The 22,040-nt window shown below is 38.1% G+C and overlaps 2 protein-coding genes across 2 annotated transcripts; one reads left to right on the top strand and one right to left on the bottom strand.

The window, feature by feature from the left end:
• Positions 1-472: 472 nt before the first annotated feature.
• galla-1 (cytosolic iron-sulfur assembly component galla-1) lies at positions 473-4,454 on the bottom strand. The gene is made up of 3 exons (XM_089646420.1): positions 4,084-4,454; positions 1,731-1,994; positions 473-732 (listed from the first exon to the last, which is right to left on the bottom strand). The coding sequence occupies exons 1-3, from the start codon at positions 4,388-4,390 to the stop codon at positions 635-637; spliced, it is 669 nt and encodes a 222-aa protein (XP_089502546.1). The 5' UTR covers positions 4,391-4,454; the 3' UTR covers positions 473-634.
• A 970-nt stretch (positions 4,455-5,424) lies between these two features.
• LOC149411927 (protein IMPACT-like) lies at positions 5,425-20,133 on the top strand. The gene is made up of 6 exons (XM_089646229.1): positions 5,425-5,676; positions 14,129-14,361; positions 14,699-14,822; positions 15,048-15,157; positions 17,319-17,501; positions 18,168-20,133. Exons 1-6 carry the CDS (start codon positions 5,656-5,658, stop codon positions 18,259-18,261), a joined length of 765 nt encoding a protein of 254 aa, XP_089502355.1. The 5' UTR covers positions 5,425-5,655; the 3' UTR covers positions 18,262-20,133.
• The last annotated feature ends 1,907 nt before the right edge of the window (positions 20,134-22,040 follow it).

The following is a 22,040-nucleotide window of genomic DNA, read 5'->3' as shown; positions in this document are numbered from 1 at the left end:
CTACTCACTTGAGAGCTGGTTGACATATTATAATCTCATAGTGCGAATGCAAATATATTATTGTGCTGATTTGCCGTCTGCTGCCGAATCTGAAGATCAAGGAGCTGAACTCAATTGCGAGTGATATTTCTGGTGAGTCTTCTGTTTATATGTATTTTGGTGGCTGGTTTATAAGTTGTTGCTTCTCCTGCAGAGTGAATTCAATAATCAATCCATTTTTTTCATAGGGAATTAAAATATTCCCTGATGGTCTGTGTGATTACAAGCCAGATCATCACCACTTACTAATAAAACAAAGAGGATAGAATGCTGCACAAAACTATCTGGGAGCATGTTCCTTGCTTCATTCACATTCATGCATCGACTCAAGTATAAGCCTTCCTCGAGTGTCAAGGACTTCTACTATATTCACCTTTGGTAATAGAATAATCGCGGTTATTTTATCTAAATTTTTATTTCATATAAATACGATCAATTGAATAATCGCAATCGTCAAAAATAATTATTGCTTCACTAAAAAAAAAAAACACCTTTCACCAATAAATTGGCCATCTAGTAATTTTGGATATCAAACCCTATTATAAAAAATTTACACATTTTGCTATAGAACTATAATTTATATATACAATATATTTCAGTCTTCTTCTTTGATGCATTTTTCAACGAGTTCTCTAAGGTTGGGATTTTCCATAGCAGCTGCGATTCTTTCTTTATCATTGATTTGTTTATTTACTAGAAATAAAAGAGCATTAACATATTTATAGGTTAGGTTAAGTAGAAAATTTTATCATATACATACAATGAAAACCATAGACATTCAAATTAATACAAGGGCCAATCAGGGAAGGGAGAACAAACCAACTTGTTCAGAGCACAGGAGGCGGCGTGGCTGTCTCAGTTTCGGTAATTTGACAATATATGAATCTAACAGTATACAGGCAACTTGCATAGTAATATCACCATTCGATCCTCGGAAATAAAATTACAAGTCACTTTTTTTTAACATTAGCTCCCCGAGGAAAATAATTCCACTCAGGACCTATGTCATCTTTAGGGATGCTGTGTGGAGGGTGTTTTTAGGGAAGGAAGGAGAGAAAGTTCTGAGAAGGAAAAGGGCACGAGGGGTGGGTAAGGCACAAAAGGGGATAAAGGCACGAGGTGATGTTTCTCAAGGAGAAAGTCCTGCTGGGAGAAAAAGAGATCAGAAATTATCCCTCAACCAGTCCCTCGCGGTAAGACCCGGACAAGCCTTACCCCGTGAACCCGGGGACCCCTGCTAAGTCACCAAACGTAGCGATTTGATTGGGGTGACTTTTGGCAGAGGTGTTGGTTATCCAATAAATGGTTCCCGGGGCGGTGGTACCCATACCCGCCTCCCAAATAATTATGTACTCCAATGACTGCTCGAATTGCGCCCGCATAGGGCCGGCCCCGTCTGTGCGAGTAATGTGTCTGCCTCAACCCCGGTTGCGATACCTGTACTCTCAGTATCGCTCTGGTGAAAGAATACCATTCAGAATCGAAACGTCACTTTAAATTACATTAGCTGTGTTTAGTGGCCAGATCTGAATAGCCAGGTACTTCCTAAAATTTCTCTTTCCCATCTCCTTCCCCTCCCGTCTTCATTCAGAATCACATAAAAATTGAGGATGTTGTATACCAACTGGCTCCGAGAGGTAGGGACTCTTATGCAGTGATTACACCATAAATAAATTATTACATCAACTTACTTTCTTCTTCCGTTGTGTGTGCTCCTTTTTTAATATATATATCCAACTTTATAAGGTGATGTATGGATCGTTCAACTTTGACCCTGATGCAAAGACCAATGAGGGTAGCCAGAGAACAGTGTGGCACGGTTGGGTTGAACTCTATCCTTATGACCTGAACATTGTCTGCTGTAGGAGACTTGATGAAGATACCATCTATATAGACTACGTTCAAATCTTCAAGAGTTGCCGGTTTTTCGGGATCTCGAATTGTGCGAAGAAAATCTGGAAACGACACAATTAAACGAATTTAATATCGTTGCATGGAGTTTATGCAGGATTTTTGGAAATCAGACGACCCTCGACCCTCGTGCTTTGAAGGTCGTCGTCGTCCGCCACAGATACTATCCTAATAATATATTTCCAGGTAAAGTTGGGAAAAGTAACTCCAAATACTTGGCGTGGGGAGGCTGGGCCAGAAATAGCTCAAGACAAGGATTGCCTGGAGGCGCCTTGTCGAAGCGATAGGTCCCTGAACCGAATATGACAAGGAGATCAAGTGATTTATAAATGCAGAATAAATGATAACAAATAAAAATATGATAATTTAGAAGTGACGCGATATTCAATTTACTTCGATAATTTATTCCACAGTCCCACTTTTATGTGCGAGGATCTTGTAAAGTGCAATCGAATTATACAGGGTGTATCGGCACGTACCCGACAAACTTTAACCAGCTATTCCTTAGCATATTTGGAGTAAAAAATCTTATGTGCACTTTGCTGTCCGGTAACGTTTTTTTTTAATAAAAAATTTACTAATCATATTTTCACCACATGTCACCAGTTTTATCCTTTGTCAAAGTTTGAAAACCCATCTGGCAATATTTTATTCGAATTCCGTTGAATAATGTACGTGTGTACCTATATTGGCGCGCTTTTACAATGACAACGAAATGGCACGGCACCATTCGTCTCATTTTTAACTATTATTATTTAGTGTGTGCGAAAGAGCGAAGACGCTTTTCGACATACTTGCTTATAACAGCTGTTGAACACGAAAAGCAATGCCAATGACAGTGATGGAGTGTGGAAATTTTTATTTATTTTTTTTTAATTGAAAAAAAAATACTACCAGACAGCAAAGTGCCCATAACATTTTTTACTCCAAATGTGCTAAGGAATAGCTGGTTAAAGTTTGTCGGGTTAGTGCCGATACACCCTGTATAGACCCCATCGCTAAGTTGCTCATCTTAATCTAACAGTTTGTACAACAAACAACAAAGTGTCATTATCCATTTATTCATCATATCTGCCTATCGGTAAAGAAACAATCTGATGTCAATATACCTCAAATCAACCAAGAATTCACATTATAATAACATGACAACTGACTAAAATCACAAATTAAAAGAACCTTTTTAATTTTCATGTGAATGCAAAATTTCCATACTCTGCTTATTTCTAAATACGCCCAAATTATTTAAATAAACGCTTTGTTTCAACTTAATTAATACAGGAAACAACTATCTATGTCAGGGGAGATGGAAAAACATGCACAAAATAGATTAGGTTCTTAGTTTAAGGTATTTAAATAATTTGTTCATATTTAGATTGAAGCAGAACCTTACTGCAAACATCAAATATAACATGGAGTCAAAACAAGGGAAATTATGAACTTTGACTGAAAAAAAAATGGATCTTTTGAACACATCTTTTACCATCTCCCCCGACAAAAATAGTTGTTGTTTGTACTAATTAATATAAGTGTTATTGGTATATGACGGGAGACAGCGGACTGTGATATTCCCAATTGGGGCATACCCCAACATATCGTGAGACTGAAGAGAGTGGGAAAGAAATGGAGATTGGGCAAGGAAGGTTGGGAAATACCTAGCCATTCGGATCTAAATAAACTTGTCAAATTCCGCCTCACGCTTAATAAGCAAAAAAAATGTAAATAGCACTTAGTTTCAAGTTGATTACTACAGGAAACAACTATTTGTCGGGGGAGATGGTAAAAGGTGTATTTAAGTAACATTTTTTTCTCAAAGTTAAGTTTGAAGGTCGGGAAATACGCCTAAATTATTAAAATAACCCAAACAAACAATCTAAAAACCTAATTAGTGGATGTTTTACATTGTCTCCATTAGTAATTAAGTTGAAACCTAGTTTGTTTTTTTAAAGAGCCTTTGCGTGAGGCGGAATTCGACAACTTTACACAGGATTTGGTCACAAAACACGACTGAAGCCATTTCAAACAACGTTTAGAGAGTATCTACCACTCTAATTATACAGCTCATTGTTGCTTTTCTTGATCTGAAATAACAAGACTAACCTCTTCCACATAGTTATTCTATCTGATAATCCTCACCGTAAACAGTCTCTTTCAGATCGTTTGTATCTTTGTAGCCGAGGTCTGTGATAGTGGAAGCCTTTTCCATTTTGGCCTTGTTTAAATCCGTCGCAGTTTTGCTAGGCACGTCTAGCGACAGTTTTCTAAAAAACGAGAGCATTGTGCAAAGTTCACAGCGTAACACAATCAAAACATAACCCTCAGTTGAGTTGAACGGCTGCCAATGTTGACAGAATATGACGTTCTGCCGATTCCGTATCTGGCATAAATAAACCACTAGTATCTGGTATCGGGATTGTGAATAATTAAATAGTTTTATAATCATGTGTCAAAGTTGGCAAAAGTCACGTATACACAATACAATGAACATCGCACGTGATCGCACGAAAAGATTTGTAACTTGTACCAACATCAAAATATGATAACAATGAGGAACCCATTAATAAACCACTATCGAGGAACCGCAATTCATATATTTCAGAGACAAAATTGCCAATGCGTATATTCTAAAACGCCCATAGTAGATGAAGAGATTTTCAAATTCCCCAAAAGTTTTAAAAATAAAATTCTATAATTAGGATTATTTTTTTATTATCTAGTAATTTCTTTTTCGTTCATTTTTATTTGCTTAGAACGAAAACGAAATATAATGCGTTCTCACAATTATTGGAAGCATTATTTTTCAATATGGTTGCATAATAAATAAAAAAAAACCCAGACTCCCCTATTTTCCCCACTAACAGGTTCTCCCCGCAAAAAACCTAAATATTGAAAATCTTAGAAATTCACCGCTATTCGCAATGGGCGTGTAAACAATGTAGTCCACAAATATGTCACGAATATAGTTATACCAGCTGATTGTGGTGAAATGGTAGGTTTAGTGTTGTACCAACCAAATGGTGTTTTAACAGGATCGTATTTTATTCATTTTTAAATGATGATTTATAAAATTTACGTATAGTAAAATACAATTAAACTTATACAATCAGAATCAGCGTTTGTTGATATGTATAAATATATAAATTTTTATGCATAATATTTTCGACTGCAGTAAGTTCTTTGTTACCAACGCAAGAATTATGGTTATCGATCCGAAAAGAGATTATAGATGAGAACGATGAGTAAGCCTTATTCATGTTTTGGGTTTGGCACTGCCGTCTGTTTTGGTAGAGGATTGGGTTTGGATCGCTCATGGATCGCTCATTACAGTTCTTTTCACATACATGCATTCCCATATTTTTCTCCTTAAAATTATTCCCTAACACGTATCACTGCCGTCTAGTGCACGTATACAATGCCTATTTTAGGGAGTTTATAATTTTTGACCTGGCAACTCTATTTTGCCATCATAACAAAGCAAACGTCAAACTATTTTGAAAATGTCGCGCAGTCGCGTGTCAGCGCGCCAAAAGATAACAGTATTATCTTAGACAATTATCGACGGTACCTTATGTTTACAAGTTTCAATCATCAAAGTCCTCCTAGAAATAGCAATAATATAAATATTTTCATTTCTAGTGAAAATTTTAAATAGAAACAAATTGTTTTCTTGAGTGACTTGTAGGTTACTAAAAACTATCTTACGATAATATGGATAATACTTCTAAACAGGTACGCGACAAACATTTTATTACTTCTGAATTACGAAATTTATTTATTACCAATTTTTGTGTAGTTCAATTTTTATTAATCTTGTCGCGCCGTCCATTGTCATTTGAATTGTGGAATTTTTTCACTTTCGATCTTTATCATTACCCTAAATCTTATTAAAAAATGTGTTCTACTTTATAAGGAAGGGTAGGTACTCGCCCTGGTGAACGTATGTTGGATAAAGGTGACCAGAAAGAGAAATTATTTTCAAAAATGCTTCCAACTTGCGTTATGTGCAGAGTTTAATATACATAAGATCTTTGGATGATCTTAGAAATAAAACCGAGACATTTATTTGTAATTCATCAATGTGGTGTACGAATGTTATTTTATCATCGAAAACGACACCCAGATCTTTTATTAATGAAACTTTTCAAAGATTGACATTGTTTATATTATATTGAGTCAGTATTGGGTTTTTATTTTGAGCAAAACTGATGGATCGACATTATAGTAAATATTTCCATAACCGCCGCAGTTTTACTAGGCACAGATTATGGAAACTACACTTCGTTTCTACTTAATTAGTTCAAAATTTACCTTATATAATGATCCCTTTGCTGCACATTTTTGTATGGAGTGACACTTGGGTAAGTTTCCTGTACGAGGCAATTTACCGTCTGTACAATAACTGTAAATACGAAGGAAGCTGGGTACACTTGTCAGCGTTTCAGTCTTGGTGGATGTAGCGGAGGTTTTTAGTGAAGTTTATAGCCAAGTTCAGAAAGGAATTTATTTCCAAATCTGAGCTGACGAAAGGATTCTATTACTGGAAAAAACTGAATAAAACACTTATATTTCTTGGAGACTTGGAGACTTGGAGATGGTTCTTCAGGAGAGAGGATTCTCTTTCAGAGGTAGTTGTTGAACTGACTTTGTATGGAATTCGATTCTCTATTTATAGAACGTTTTCAAATCGGGCCCTCTCGAAGGAGTTTTTTCTTCTTTAGTGAGGGGTAAATTGGTTAGGTATTTTTCCTCTCCGCAATTAGCTTGTTGAGAGGAAAGTTATATTTTAATATGATACCTTTAACCGAGTCAGTTCAATCTACCAAAACCATCTCCCCCAGTCTCGTTTATTTATTTTATAATAAATTATATTGGGTTTAAAGTTAAATATCTTTGGTTTGAACATTTCCCAAAGAGTAATTAATATATTTAGGTATAATTTTTCATGGTATTATGTTAGCATATAATCATTTCTTGATGTTGATATTTATTCCGTGGTTATATTTTCCATAATTTTCCCGTAAATTGAGTCTGATGTTATCACAAATAGTCACATTGAATTTTGTAATCATTGTTTGATTAAAATCTCAATGGAATATGCTGTGCTGTGATTGGTTGAAGTCGGCGGCCATCATGGAATTCCATCCGGGGAGTAGTGGAGGGGGGTCAACGTAAATACTGAGTCGCTTAGCGGTGGTCATTTCGTGGGTTGGTGGCTCCGAGTGAGGTGGTGGATGGTTATTTTCAGATGTGTTTCAGGTTCTGCTGTTATATCATTATGTAATTATCTTGATTAATCACATGTAGCACATCATTTGATTGAGTAATTATGATGTAAAGATTTCCAATTGTGTCGGCGACACGGTATCAAGCGGTTTCGGGGTTTGAGTGTTCTTGTAATTTTTGCGTAAATATGAATTTTCTTGGAAATAATTACTATTTTGTAAAACAAGACAGCTCATTAAATTTCTTAAAGTTGGGTAAGTCATCAGAAAGCAATTGGAAATGGACTCCTTCAGGGTTCTTTTTAAGGAAGGAGGAGGCAGCTGCCGCCAAGATCTGAATACACCTCACCCGATGAACCCGGGCACTCCTTCTAAGTCACCAAATATAGCCATTTGGGGTGACCTATGGCAGGGGTATTGGTTATCCTCCCATACCCGCCTCCCAAAGTATAATGTTATAAAATTGTAATTTGTTTGTTAACCCTTAACTACTTACCCCCTTATTTTAGTCACGATAAATCGCTCGCATAATAAATCTATGGCAGTGGGAGATCATATGAAATAAATCTAATTATTTTAGGTTTTTTTTTTACTATCTATAAAAATTTTTTCAGAAACAGTATTTCTAAGATAAATCAAAATCCCTTCATAAACCTAAGGGAAAAGGGAATCATCATCATATTTAGAAAATGAGATCCATGATCATACGACCATAAATTAGGAACTTCTTTTTTTTTTTATAAATTCTATAATCAACTTGCACGTAAATACACAAATTTCAATAAAAAGTAGTTATTTTTACAAAATTGCAACTAAACCTCACTATCTACAAACACAAAGGAATTGGGTTACGGCTTTCTTTACACGCATTCTCTGTGTCCATAACTTCGGCGCCAACCGCCGCCGACGGTCTCAGCCACTCAACGCTGATAATCTGAAAGCCGAAACCCCCGTCCTCTGTGTTGGTTAACCCCAGTCGCTCAGACCAGTGTGTTTTTTACTCACCGAATTCAAATGCACGCACATGTGTCCTCAATGAGCGCAGACATGGTACTGCGGATGATGGGGAGAAGGTCCGTGGACGCACGAAATGTAAAGATGCTGCTGTTATTGCACAGTAGGGAGAAGCTTTTCTGGAATCTATTGTGATAGGGAATGAGACGTTAGGGTGTTACTTCACCCCAGAATCCAAAAGACAATTTCCTCAGTGGCGTCATTCATCTTTCCCAGCTGCCAAAAAGTTCAAGACGACCCATTCAGCCAGATAAGTCGTAACATCTGTTGGTCATGGATTTTATGCCTAAAGAGACTACCATTAAGGCGATGCACTACGACATGTAGTATTTTCAATTGAGCCGCTATCAATAACAACCCTTACGTAGATGGCGATAAGGTTTAAATTCCCGCTTAACACCATCCGCCTGTTTTGATTTATGCAAGAAAAAAACATGGCCAAAAAGTGCCTTTTATTATATTTTGTGGATGTTCCGGCATAAATATTTTTTTTTTTTTCGTTCATTTTATAAATAATTTAATTTGCCACATTATACAATAAAATCATAACCGAAAATGGGTTCGTAAGTATGAGATTTTAAACTTTTAAGCAGTTTTCATAGGCTTTTACATTTTTTTTTTCTGGGCTTATAAAAAGACTATCTAAAAAATACTCAATTATTTCAAAGGCCAAGATGTATTCTACTCGCAGTATTTAATTAAAGCATCTGAAACATTTCTAGGCGACCAAATTTTCAAACTAAAAACACATGATTTATCATTACTACGTATGGCATCGCCTTAATGCAGAGGTTAACTCTTAACTTAGAGGTTAACCTGAAGTTGTCATGCTCTTGCATGACAACGTCAGGCCCCAAACCTGTGAGTTTCACAGGAGCTGCTGACATCGTTTGGATGAGATATTGACACCCATCCCCCCCCATTCCCCCCACTTGACACATGTGGACCTTTTCACTAAACTACGAAAGTTTTTGGGTGGGAAACGTTTTTCCAACGATCAGGAGGTTGTGGAAGCTGAGAAGAAGTAGCTGAAAGAGCTGGCGGCGGAGGATCTATGACACTGGCTTACAAAAGCTGGTGCCACGACTGCAGAAATATCTCGATCTCGACGACGATTACGTTGAAAAATAGTTTAATATATTTGTGAAGTATCCTGTGAATTTCAATTAAATACAAGCATTTTTCGATACCTCACTTTCTGGATGACCCTCGCCAGTTTTAGCATTGAATGTATTTATTTGCATTTATCATCAATGCTGTTACGATACTTATTGACTTGTTATTGTCTCACAAAATTAAGCCAAAATGTGGCGCATGTGAGAAACACTTATGTTTCCAGTAAATTCTTAATTCAAACACTGTTCATGTATGACAAAGATAGACATTCAAAGAATATGTGTATATAAACAAATTAGATATAGGACCGTGCTGCATTTTCGTTTTCAAAAGTTGCATCGAATACTACATTCTACATCACGGGTGATTGATATGACAAGATATGCTTACTCGCTGTATGAGATAAACTACTGCAAGTAGGTTGCCCTTCATGTACTTGTGTGCTGCTACATTATCTGTCTAGCTTTCTCTAATGGCGCTTAAAATCTTCGGAAAACAATTGAAATAATTATAATCTTAATCTATAATTTTATTAATTCTTAATTTGCATATATTTAAAAATGATATGTTATTCCTTGGCTTTACTACTGTTTGTCGAGTAATACAAACACTTTGGTTGAGTAATACAAACACTTTCGTCGGTGACTTTTTGTATACTGGATGCGTAAGTATATACCTACTATGAAATATACAAATCTATAGACTAGACCACGAACAAGATGCAATTACTGACAAAAATAGTTTTATGATATTACATAGCTCTATAAATACTTTTTGCTCCACAACATCAATTACAGATACAAAATTAGATAGATAATCGAAACGTATTCAATTTTTCAATCAGTTTCAGTTTTTTTTTTTTCAATTTGGTAGGCGGGAATGGGTACCGCCGCCCTGGGAACCATTTATTGGATGACCAACACCTCTGCCACAGGTCACCCCAAGTGGTTCGCTACGTTTGGTGACTTAGCAGGGGTGCCCGGGTTCATGGGTTAAGGTTTGCCCAAGTCTTGGTGGCGGGTGCGTCGGCCCACCTTCTGCGTGGCGGGCCGGTTGGGAGATGCTGGTTGAGGGAGACCCTTTACAACCGGTTACCGCTGTCCGGGCCGCTCGATAGTACAGGGGCCCGACCCTCAGGCTCACGACTAAGGGTGGGCTGCCCCATCAGCGAGTGAAAAAACCCCGCCACTGCTGTTGTGCCGGTTCGTGACCGGAGGGGACCCAGCAGCAGCGTTTGGGGCGCATTGGATGCCCTCTCCAGCCGGACTCTCCCAGCCTATCGCCTAGCACCGCAGTGGGTGGGCTGGAACCAAACGCTCATCACTCCTGGACAGCCTGAACCCCATATTCCTACCCACCCCTCATACCTTTCCATTCCAGACCTTCCTTTCACTTCATACCCTTAAAAAAAAAAAAAAAAATTAAAATCATGAATATACATAAAAACAAACATAACATCTTTACAGCGGCGAGTAGCAGGCGTCCCCGGTGCGGGCCAAAACTGTTGGTAAATTTTGCCAACATTCGCGGCCTGCACACAAATTTAAATTCCGTCCATCACCATCTTTTGTCCCAACGTCCCAACCTTCTTTTCCTATCCGAAACTCAGATAGCCGAGCCGCCAGACTCCTCCTATCTGGACTGCCCGGGTTTTACCCTCGCAAGCAAATTCCGACTGAAAGGAGGAGTCTGCCTCTATAGTCGAGCTGACGTCAACTGTGTGCGACTATTGAGTCTGGAAAACTCCAGATTCGACGTAATGTGGGTGCGCGTCAATTTTGCCAGTACGGCAAGATTCTACGCATGTCTATACCGCTCACCGAACCATAGCGAATCAGACACTTCCGAGCTCTTCAAACATTTGAGCGATACTATTGATGATCTCTTGCCCCGCTACCCTTCGGCCGAGTTTGTTGTTCTGGGGGACTTCAACGTTCATAACGAACCATGGTTGAAGTTCTCAGGCCCAACGGACTCGGCTGGCCGACAGGCGGAATCCTTTGCCATTTGCTACGGATTAGAGCAATTGGTTCAGGAGCCTACAAGGGTTCCTGATGTCCAGACTCACCGCTCCAATCTGTTAGACCTATTCTTAACTACTGTGCCACACGGTTATAAGATTGACGTCACAGCGCCTCTGGGATCATCTGACCACTGCCTAGTGACGACATCAGTCCCCGTTAGCCTCAGACCAACCAATGAGAGGCTGAGGAGAAAAGTGTGGCACTATAGGTCAGCAGATTGGTTCGGTATGCGGGCCCATTTCAATGCTTTTCCGTGGTCAGCTGTTTGTTTTCGGACTTCGGACCCTTCAAGATGTGCCCAGGAGATTGGTGAAGTCATCAAATTGGCGATGGATGGCTTCATACAATCGACTACTAAAGAAACTGGTGTGGGCTCAAAGCCGTGGTTCAGTCGACAATGCTCCGAAGCAGTTCGACGAAAAAACGCGGCTTACCGAGCCTACAACACATCTCGAACGCCCGAAAGCAGATCAGCATACAACAAATCGGCAAAGGAATGCAAGAGAATCATCAATAGGTCAAAATTCGAACACGACCTGCAGATCAGCAAAAAGCTGGCTGCCTGCCCGCATGGCAGCAGAGCATTCTGGTCGCTTGCGGGCTCAATAGGTCGAAATTTTTGCAAACCCAGTTTGCCACCTCTTACCAGACCTGACGGCTCACTAGCAAACACCGCCACCGAAAAGGCAAACCTTTTAGGGAAAATGTTTGCGGAAAACTCGACCCTCGACGACGGGGGTGCTGTTCCGCCGTCGGTTCCTCACTGCGGCTTCTATATGAAAAAGCTGAGGATCCGGCATCGGGATGTACTCCACGTCATACGGGGGCTCGATGTTAACAAAGCTAGTGGACCTGATGGAATACCTGCCCTGGTATTGCAGAGGTGTGCTGCGGAAATAGTTCCAGTTTTGACAAAGCTCTTCAAAATGTCCCTGAAGTGTGGCACTGTGCCCTCTGGTTGGAAAAAAGCGGTAATTCACCCTATTCCCAAGAAAGGTGACCGCTCCAACCCGGCCAACTACCGCCCCATAGCGATCACATCAGTTCTGTCCAAAGTGATGGAACGTGTGATCAACGACAAACTGCTCACATACCTCGAGAAGAACAAAATTATCAACGACCGTCAATACGGATTCCGGCGGAACCGCTCATGCGGTGATCTTCTCGCGTATGTGACGCATGTTTGGGGGCGGTGCCTGGAACGTCACGGTGAGACCCAAACGGTCGCACTAGACATATCCAAGGCCTTTGACCGGGTCTGGCACCGAGGACTTGTCAACAAATTGCATTATTACGGACTTCCCGCATCCCTGTGTACGTGGATTGCTGACTTTTTAAGGGATAGGTCGATTCAGGCGGTTGCTGACGGTTTCACCTCTTCCTCGCACTCCATAAATGCTGGCGTCCCACAGGGATCGGTTCTGTCTCCAACTTTGTTTTTGTTGCACATCAATGACCTTTTGACATGTGCACCGATTCATTGTTACGCGGATGACAGTACAGTTCATGATAGCTTTTTGTTTGACAAGCCCCCAAAGGGCACACAAACTCCAACGGCTCGGAGGGCTTTGAAGCAGAGAATGGACGGTTATCTCGAGAGTATTTCCTCCTGGGGTAAAAATAATCTCGTCGAATTTAATGTTTCAAAGACCCAATCCTGTCTGATTACGTCTAAAAGGGATCCAAATGATAATCTAGTCTCCTTCAACGGAAGCAATCTTCCGAACAGGCCTTCCATTGATATGCTTGGTGTAACTATAAGTGACCAGCTCAGGTACGGGGGCTCCATCGAAGCTAGAGTAAAGTTGGCCTCTCAGAAGCTGGCCGTACTGTACAGGGCCCGCAGATACTTTAATAGTACTCAACTGCTCACCCTGTACAAATCGCAAGTGCGCCCTACTGTCGAATTTGGCAGCCATCTCTGGTCTGGAGCCCCAAAATACCTGAAAAAAACCCTTGACTCTGTGCAGAAACGGGCGGTCCGTTTGATAGATTCCCCAATCTTAACAAACGGACTGCAATCTTTAGAGCACAGGCGTCAGGTAGGTATGCTGTCCTCGTTCTATCGGTATTACAATGGAAGATGCTCTGAGGAACTAGCGTCATTGATCCCTTCGGCACCGGTGCGTAGTCGCGATACACGCCAAACGCGCGCCCAACATTTGTACACCGTTGACTCTTGTCACATGAGAACGGGTCGCTTCTACGATTGGTTCTTAAGTTCAACAGCTCGGCTGTGGAACGAACTGCCGGCTTCTGTGTTTCCTCCCTCCTACAACATGGGACTCTTCAAGACCCATGTTCACTCCTTCCTCTCCACAAAAAGACCCTCCACACAGCATCCCCAAAGATGACATAGGCCCTGAGGGAAATTATTTTCTTCAGGGCCTCCTGTGTGGAGTAAATATAAAAAAAAAAAAAAAAAAAAAAAAAGTTATCATGTCAAACAAATTTCTAACAATAAAGTCCCTCTTGTCGAATACATATTTGGCCTAGGCAGAACTACTGAATATCAAACTCTTTCCAACTTTGTGGATACGGAATAAAACAGAGAATCCACTCCTCATTGTTGCTGGTGTCTGTGTGTTTACGTGATATTCAACCATTGAGAATGTATTATATTATTATGTATTTTGACCCGCTCCGTGTGTAGCGTCGTAAATAATAAATAAATAGTTATTATTATTATATTTATTTTAAGCCTAGAAAACAAGGGAAGCGCGCTATCCAAAGTATGTATGAAGGTACCGCGCCTGGTCTAAATGTACTATGACTGCATTGTTTATAATGTTGTTTTCTTTCCAGGCTGACGAAATGGAAGTCTTGAGTTCTATATATGGAAAAGACTGGCACAGCGACCCTGAAGGTATGTCAAGCTTCAGATTCAGTATGTCAGAGGCCAATCGAGACGTGACGCTGATTTTCAATCTGCCTGAGGACTACCCATCTCAGGCACCACCATCTTTTGAAATGTCTGCCCCTTCGCTGACCACGAATCAGAAAAATGAAATTAATCAAATGCTGAATGAAGTTTATTTGTATGTCATTTTTTCTTTATTTACATTTTATGTGTTAAACTTGAGTATAAAACATAAAATCTGTTTGTGCATGACACTAAAACTCTGTCATCATGAAATTTGTGTCTAGATTTTATAGGTTTAGGCAAAGCACTGTGAATGTAATTCGAGGTGATTTTTCACAAAAATCAAATCAGCCAAATATTATTATTAGTTCCATATTAATGTTGATATTTTGGGCAAAGATTAATAGGTTGAAAATTACATTTTCAAATTAGCAAAAGGTTAAAAAGTTTTAAAAAGATACAAATCCTACGTACATCATATCCCAAGTAAATCAGTGTTTTTCTTATTGCAGGGAAAATCTTGGTGAGACCATTATTTACCAATGGATCGAAAAAGTTCGAGAATTTCTTCAGAGTCTGCCAAAAGTTGATTTAACTGCACAAAGAAACATAAAGGAGCCAACATTACTAGAAGAGGTAGAATTATTATTAACTAGCTATACCCCGCCACGTCAACTTGAAGCCATGAATATTACAACAATGACAAAAATAACATTAAATGTAGAATTTTAAAACCTTTTTGACTAGTCTGAACGTTTAATAGGTGCTTTGATTGTAGTGTTGTCAATATCTTACATTTTATCAATTTTATTTGTATCTGTATTTTGTTCTATATATATTTATTTTTCCCTTATACATTAGCCACTTTTAGATGTTCCTTGCCCTGAGATAGTCCATGGAGAAATCATTGAAGACAGAAAGAGCTCTTTCCAAGGTCATGTGGCTAGAATTAAGTCACCAAATGATGTCAAGTACGTAGCCAGTAAATAATATACTGCATGTTTACAGGTGCATAGTTAATTTTAGTAAAATAATCATAACCTATCAATCATCACAGCGCTACATCCCAGGGTAGGATTTGGCCTCCTTTAGAAATGAAATGTTCTCCACTGGATGTGGTACCTTGACTTTCGCCTCCAGTCCTCCGTCCTACTCGCTCTGCTCCAATCCTCTGCAGTCTACAATCTAACTCATCCTTGGTTCGTCTCTGGCTCACTTCCATTGGGCACCCACATATTTTTTGGTTTCCTGTCACCTGGCATTATCTCAATTTACTGCCCCATCGCACTCTTTGGGGAAAATAATTAAATTTGCACATGTAGCAAACACTGAAAATAATTAAATTATAACTCCACCATTTATTACATCATTCTACAACATATTATTTTATTCAATCATCAATTCATCTCTAATCCCTTCAATTATGTCTTATTATTTCGAATTATAACTCTGTATATCTATATCGGATTAGGCCGGTACTTTAACCCTCAGGATATGACCAACTACAATTACCAACTACAGTTCAGTGAAATCATAACTACCTTCAGATGCACTGCAATGTGCAGTGTATAGAGCTAGGTTTTAGAAGTTTTGAATGCATTTCAATATTGTCCATGAGAATTCCTAATACATTGACATTGTAGATGCCAGATGTCAATTTTTTTCATTATTATATTTGGCTTTGCGATATATACAAAATACTAGCCGTTTTCTAAGGTTTAATCGTGCAATGCTTAGTTTGCAAGTATGTATGTAATTGCTAAAGTTTTTAGATAAAAAAGTAAGGTATTAAATAAAAATGCAATAACTTGGACAAATATCAACAAATTTTAATGATTCTTTTTGCAACTAAACAAGCAAAGAATGATATTTTATGGTTCTAATAAAAAAACTACACATTTACAAGTGCACAAAATATTAAACAATATAAAATTATGTCGCTTCACAATATTTTCTTCCCAAGCAAAGTCCAAGTAGTCCGCTTTTACAGTGAGCACATATGAGGTCGGATTGCCTTATCTCATTAAAATCACTTTTCCAATAAGAAAAATGGTGGCTCATCTTGTTAACCCCATTTCCATGAAGACGGCAATGAATAGTTTTATTTTATTCACAGTACATTAGTTGGTGTCCACTTCTTTGCCAATGAATTCGATTTGAAATTTCGTGTGTTCAAAAATTGTGCAATGTAACAAGAAGTAACGAAGTGAAAAATAAATTGAAATAGGCTGTTGGTTTTGCATCAGGAGAAGGAGCGCATCTAGTTCCAGGAATTTGAAAAAAATCATCACATGTTTTTGTAAAAACTTTTGTTGGAGAAATAATACCAAAAATTTCATTAATTTTTACAGATATATTTAAAAAAAAAAAAAAAGTTTCTCGGTAAAGGTCTAAAAAGGTCTCGTCGTAATCCGCCGTCGTCCGCAGTAGAAATAACATCCGACATGGTGAAAAACATTGCTTCACTTTAGGGTGTATTTATTTTAACAGGATAAACAATATTTGCGTTGCAATTTTCGTGAGCAACTCTTGCAGCGCCATAGTGCTAAATAGCAACCTAACGGTTAAATATTTGCAGAAATAATATGTCGTATTATTTCGTTAATCTGAATCTAGAATCGAATAGTGAGGCCTAGTCTGCATCTTTCAAAATGTCCGTATTGTGGGTTTAGTTTTGACCTCTCCAGCAGGATTGTCAACCCATCTCCTTGCACCGTAGTGGGAGGAATGGATTTGTACATCCGTCACTCCTGGACACACTGACCCCCAGATTGCTACCCATCCCTTATGCCTGTTTCCTTTCCTGAACTTCCTCTCCTTTATTTCCTCTTATTTATTTCTATTATTTATTTCCTAAATATTAAGACGGTATGTGGTTGAGTAGCTGAGACTGGTTAGTAGCTAGAGGTCAAATCGTAGGGTTCTTACTCAAGCGCTGTGGGTTCAATTCCTCTGCTTGGCTAAGTCCTCCATCATTGCTCAATCACCATTTTCAGCTTGTAAAAATGGAAGTAGGAATTCAAATATTGTCGAGGCTAATCGTAACCGTAGAATGTTTGTCACGCTATGTTTTATGTTATATGTATTTATTAAAAATTGTTTAGTGATTCTAATATACATTTTAATTTCCAGGGTAGTGCTATGCTATTTGAAGTATGAGCGCAAGATAGCCACTGCGACACACAATGTGCTGGCGTGGAAATGCGGAGTCCACCAGGACTGTGATGATGATGGAGAGAAGGCTGCTGGAGGGAGACTGCTGAAGCTGGTCGAGCTTCTCAAAGTTGACAATGTGATGGTCGTCGTTTCTCGATGGTAATAATAATTCTTCAATTTTGAAGGCGGGTATTGGTACCACAGCCTCGGTAACCATTCATTATTTTTCTCCTCCCGTGTGGAGTTAATGTAAAACAGAAACAATACCAATGCTATAAATGAATCAAGATTTCATAATAAATTTTTTTGAAATGATTATGTCCATGGTATTTTTGAATTGTTTTTCTTATGTGGTTACTGCACACTTTGACTTTGACCTTGGCACCCCAGTTTGGGGAGTTTTGTGTAGGTCAAATAACTGTGGAGATCTCAGACATGAAGTTTGAGAAGTACCTCTGTGCATTACCGCATTAGAATCACTTAGAATGGCTAAGCTGCTGGATGTTTTGATTTTGTTGGGATTTCATAAGTCAAATCATTAATCTGAGCATATTATAAGCCATATTACACATAATATCAATTATGTATAAATTTTTCTTCGTTGTGTTTTTTTGAGTCCAAAAAAACACAACGATTTCACATTTAAAAAAAAGGATCTTTACTGAACCATTAAAATAGCCACTAACTTGAACCGGAAACGGAACATACAAATAAATTTACAGACAGACAAAATGCCAAACGGTTTAGTTAACACAGATCTTAGTAAATTAGATCACACAACAATATGATGATTTAATAATAATATTACTGTTTGTGTACTTTCAGGTATGGCGGTACCCACCTAGGTACAGATAGATTTCGTCACATCAGCAATGCAGCCCGACAAACATTTGTTTTAGCGGGCATAATACCCAGATAACATTTGTGGATGCTTAGTCCCCTAGTTCGCTACATACTTGATATATCGTCTAAGCGATCCCATCTCCTCCTATATCATATATATCATAATGTATGTGGCCACTTTCCTTTGACAATAAACTTACTGCAATTTCATGCATTGACTAACTAACTGCCTAACCATCACGCTGTTTCCCCGCAGGGGTAGGCAGAGAGGACGGACCGCCAAACAACTCGGTCTTGGCACACATTTCTTACCTCATTCATATTCTTAAAACGTCTCATACATACTCTTCTATTATTCGCACTCTTGACATGGCCCGACTCAAGTATCTGATTCACTTGGTCGTGCCATGTCTTCCTCGGGCGTCCCCGACTTCTGCTACCATTCACATTTGCGTCATATAATCTCCTTACACTTCTTTCTTCACTCATTCGCTCTACATGCCCAAACCCTCTAAGCGTCCCTTTCTTAATCTTACTCATTACGCTTACATCAGCCTTGCACTCTTTGCAGATCTCCACATTTCTCACACAATCATACATGGTTTTACCACACATACGCCTCAGGTATCTCATTTCTACAGCATTCAGTCTACTTTCATCCTTTCCATGCTTCACTTCCATACATCAGGGTAGGTACCAACACTCCATATTGGACTGCTATCTTCGCTTCTTTGGACAATTTTTTGTTAGCGCCAACTGCGTTCATTCCTCTATTAATGGAGTTACCTGCATTTACCCTTCTTTCAATATCTCTTGTCAGCTTTTCCATCACTTGTAAACATACTTCCTAAATACACAAACTCATCCACCTGCTCCAAGTATTCCTCATTCACAACTATATTGCACACTGTTTTCGTACTCTCTCTTTCAAACACCATTTCTTTAGACTTACTTACATTCATCATTAAATCATTCTTCATACATACTTCGTTCATCCTAGACACTAGAGACTGTAGATCTTCCGTACTGTTCTCAATCAGTACCACATCATCAGCATTCAATAGGCGACATACTTTCAGATTGCTCAAATTCACACCCAATCCCACCTCTTTATCAATTCTTGCATACAATTATCCATGTATAGATTGAAAAACTATGGTAACATTACGCAGCCTTGTTTAACACCTTTTGTGATATCAAACCTCCGTAAAACCACCTTTCACCCTAACACATGCAACGCTTCCCTCATACAGAGATGCAATTGCCTGAGTGAGATTCGTATTCACTATATACTTGGCCAACACGTTCCATAGCTTTTTCTTGTTGACTCGGTCGTATGCTTTTGTAGATCTACAAAAGCACAGAAAAGTTTCTGGCTTTTTGCCAGAAACTTCTCAGTGAGCATACCCAATGAGAAATTCTGGTCCATGCACCCCATTCCATAGTTATGTATGTAGTAATATTGAGGTAGAATCTTTTCCGTTCATCAGCCTGTTGACATATTACAATCTTTGGAACTGTGCTTGTTTTACTAGTATTTCAATAAATGGTGCTGCAAATATCTAGCATCATTGATACCTTCAACAACTCATCGCTTCTACAACTCATTCTTGAGTTCAACTCGGCTCGGCTGTAGAACGATTTGACGATCTCTGTGTTTCCTCCCTCCTACAACATGGGTCTCTTCAAGACACGTGTTTACTCCTTCCTCTCTTCAAAAAGACCCATCACACAGCATCCCCAGAAACGACTTAGGCCCTGAGAGAAGTTATTCATTATTATTAAGTACTGAAATTATCTTGCATCACTCTAAACTTTTTCTCTTCATTTGTTCCACTTTTATTTTTTTCGTGAATATGTCTAATATTTGTATAATGTATATTTATGTACATATTTTAAAATACCAAAATTGTTTTTATTTATCATATTATAGTAATCAGTCAATAAATAACCAATTATTTGTTACCTTTTAAAAGTGTCTATTTTATTTCATCTTTCTTCACAACCACGTCAATTTTTCTTGCCACTGATTCAATTAAGGGTAAACGTAACATATGTTATAATCTATGCGTTCATAGATGGTGCTAATTTAATTATTTTATTAACTCCTCAGGCCTCTGCCATATTTTGAGAGAAGGTCGGAGTATTAACACTTTGCAATAAAATCCAAATAAATGCAATTTTTAAAGATATCTGAAAACTAAAAACTGCTTTTGAAAGGTGATAAAATATGCTTCGAAATTTTATTATTATAATAAAAATATAATTTTTGAAATATTCAAAATTTTAATGAGAAAACAAAAGATTTTAAATGGTTCACCCTACTTTTTTTTAAACTAAAATTATAAAAAAGCGCAGACATTTTATTACACAAATGTTATCATCACCTCACTTTTTTTTGTTTAATATAAAATTAATTAATGAAAAATTTACAATATTTCATAATTATTTTTTAATTGGGGCCAGAACCTTTGGTTTCATAAAGGTGCACATTTTAATTCTTCTGTTGTTCATTTTTAGATTTGAATATAAAGCGTGGTGTTTTCTCTTTCTAACACCGTTTAGATCATGACAGTAAGGGAGATGGATAGATACAGAGATTTCTATGAGACCATATGAGTTGTTCCCAAAAGCTAACAAATTAACCTGAAGGGTTATTCCTTTTGCAAGTAGTGCTTTAACCCTAGAACCGTACCCATCATAGATCATACACTAACAGTACCCAGGGGTAATGGAGTACCCCGTTAAATAAAACATCTTTTTTACGTGAGAAAAAACATTTATTCAAAATAAACTTACATAGACTGTTATGGCACTTATTTCAGTCTTACATCATACAATAAGGCTTAATTAAAAGTAACTTTTCTTAACAATTTTGGCAAATCTTTGTTTGGTGCTCTAAACATATGAAACGTTTACATTTCTGACATTGAGCGCGTGACTTACGATCTTTTGACCTGGGACAAAATGAAAATCATCCAGATTTTGATTTTGAAGGGGTTGTAGCATCATAAGACCGCTTTTTTCCTAATATTCCGCTAATACTTTCTTGGAGATGCATCGACAATGTCTTGTATAAAAATCGATCCTCCAAGTGAGGTTTTATAAGGTCAAAAGCTAAAGTCTTCAGATAAGTTCGTCTATTCTTGAAAACTTGTTTTCCGGTAGCGTTAGATGAATGCAGTAATATCATAGAATTGATTCCGACGATATTCAAAATTCCATAGAAGACACAAAGGCTCCAGCGACGAGTTTTACGAGACACACTGTATGTATGACAAAGTTGATCAAACGTATCCACACCCCCCTTGGTTTGGTTGTAAAAACTTATTATTTCTGGTAAATCAACAGATTTTTCTTGGTCTGGTTGGAAGTGTGTAGTGGAAAGCATAAGCACGTTTTTCTTTTTTCTTTTGTTTAGCTTTGAAGGCACATATGATAGTAAAGTAAGTTCGTTATGAAAAGCAAACATTGATGTATTCATAAAGTCAGCAATAATTTCATCAGGTTCATCTTCCAATTCATCCCCAAGAACCACATCTTCTTCATCATCAGCATACAGAAGAAGGCAATAAATTTCATTTCGCGATAGATTTTGACGTAAAGCCATCTAAAAAAAAGAATTATTCAAGTTACACGCAACTAAATGCAAAATACCTAAATATAATAAATAATTACACATTTTTTCCAAAACAAAGTTATGTGTAAGGTTATTATGCAAATAAAAATAACATTCAAATAAAGAAACACGTATCAAATAGCACAATAACATGCTTTATTTCGCAAAAACATTAAAATCATAGTAATGAAAATAATTACCTTAACCGTACCCTGGGGTACTGGAGCGCCCCACGC

Source organism: Hesperophylax consimilis, chromosome 24, assembly GCF_061612785.1.
Source record: "Hesperophylax consimilis isolate HC1 chromosome 24, BYU_Hcon_1.0, whole genome shotgun sequence".
Classification (NCBI taxonomy): domain Eukaryota; kingdom Metazoa; phylum Arthropoda; class Insecta; order Trichoptera; family Limnephilidae; genus Hesperophylax; species Hesperophylax consimilis.
The sequence above is the reverse complement of the archived record's forward strand: the minus strand, read 5'-3'. Positions and strand labels throughout refer to the sequence as shown.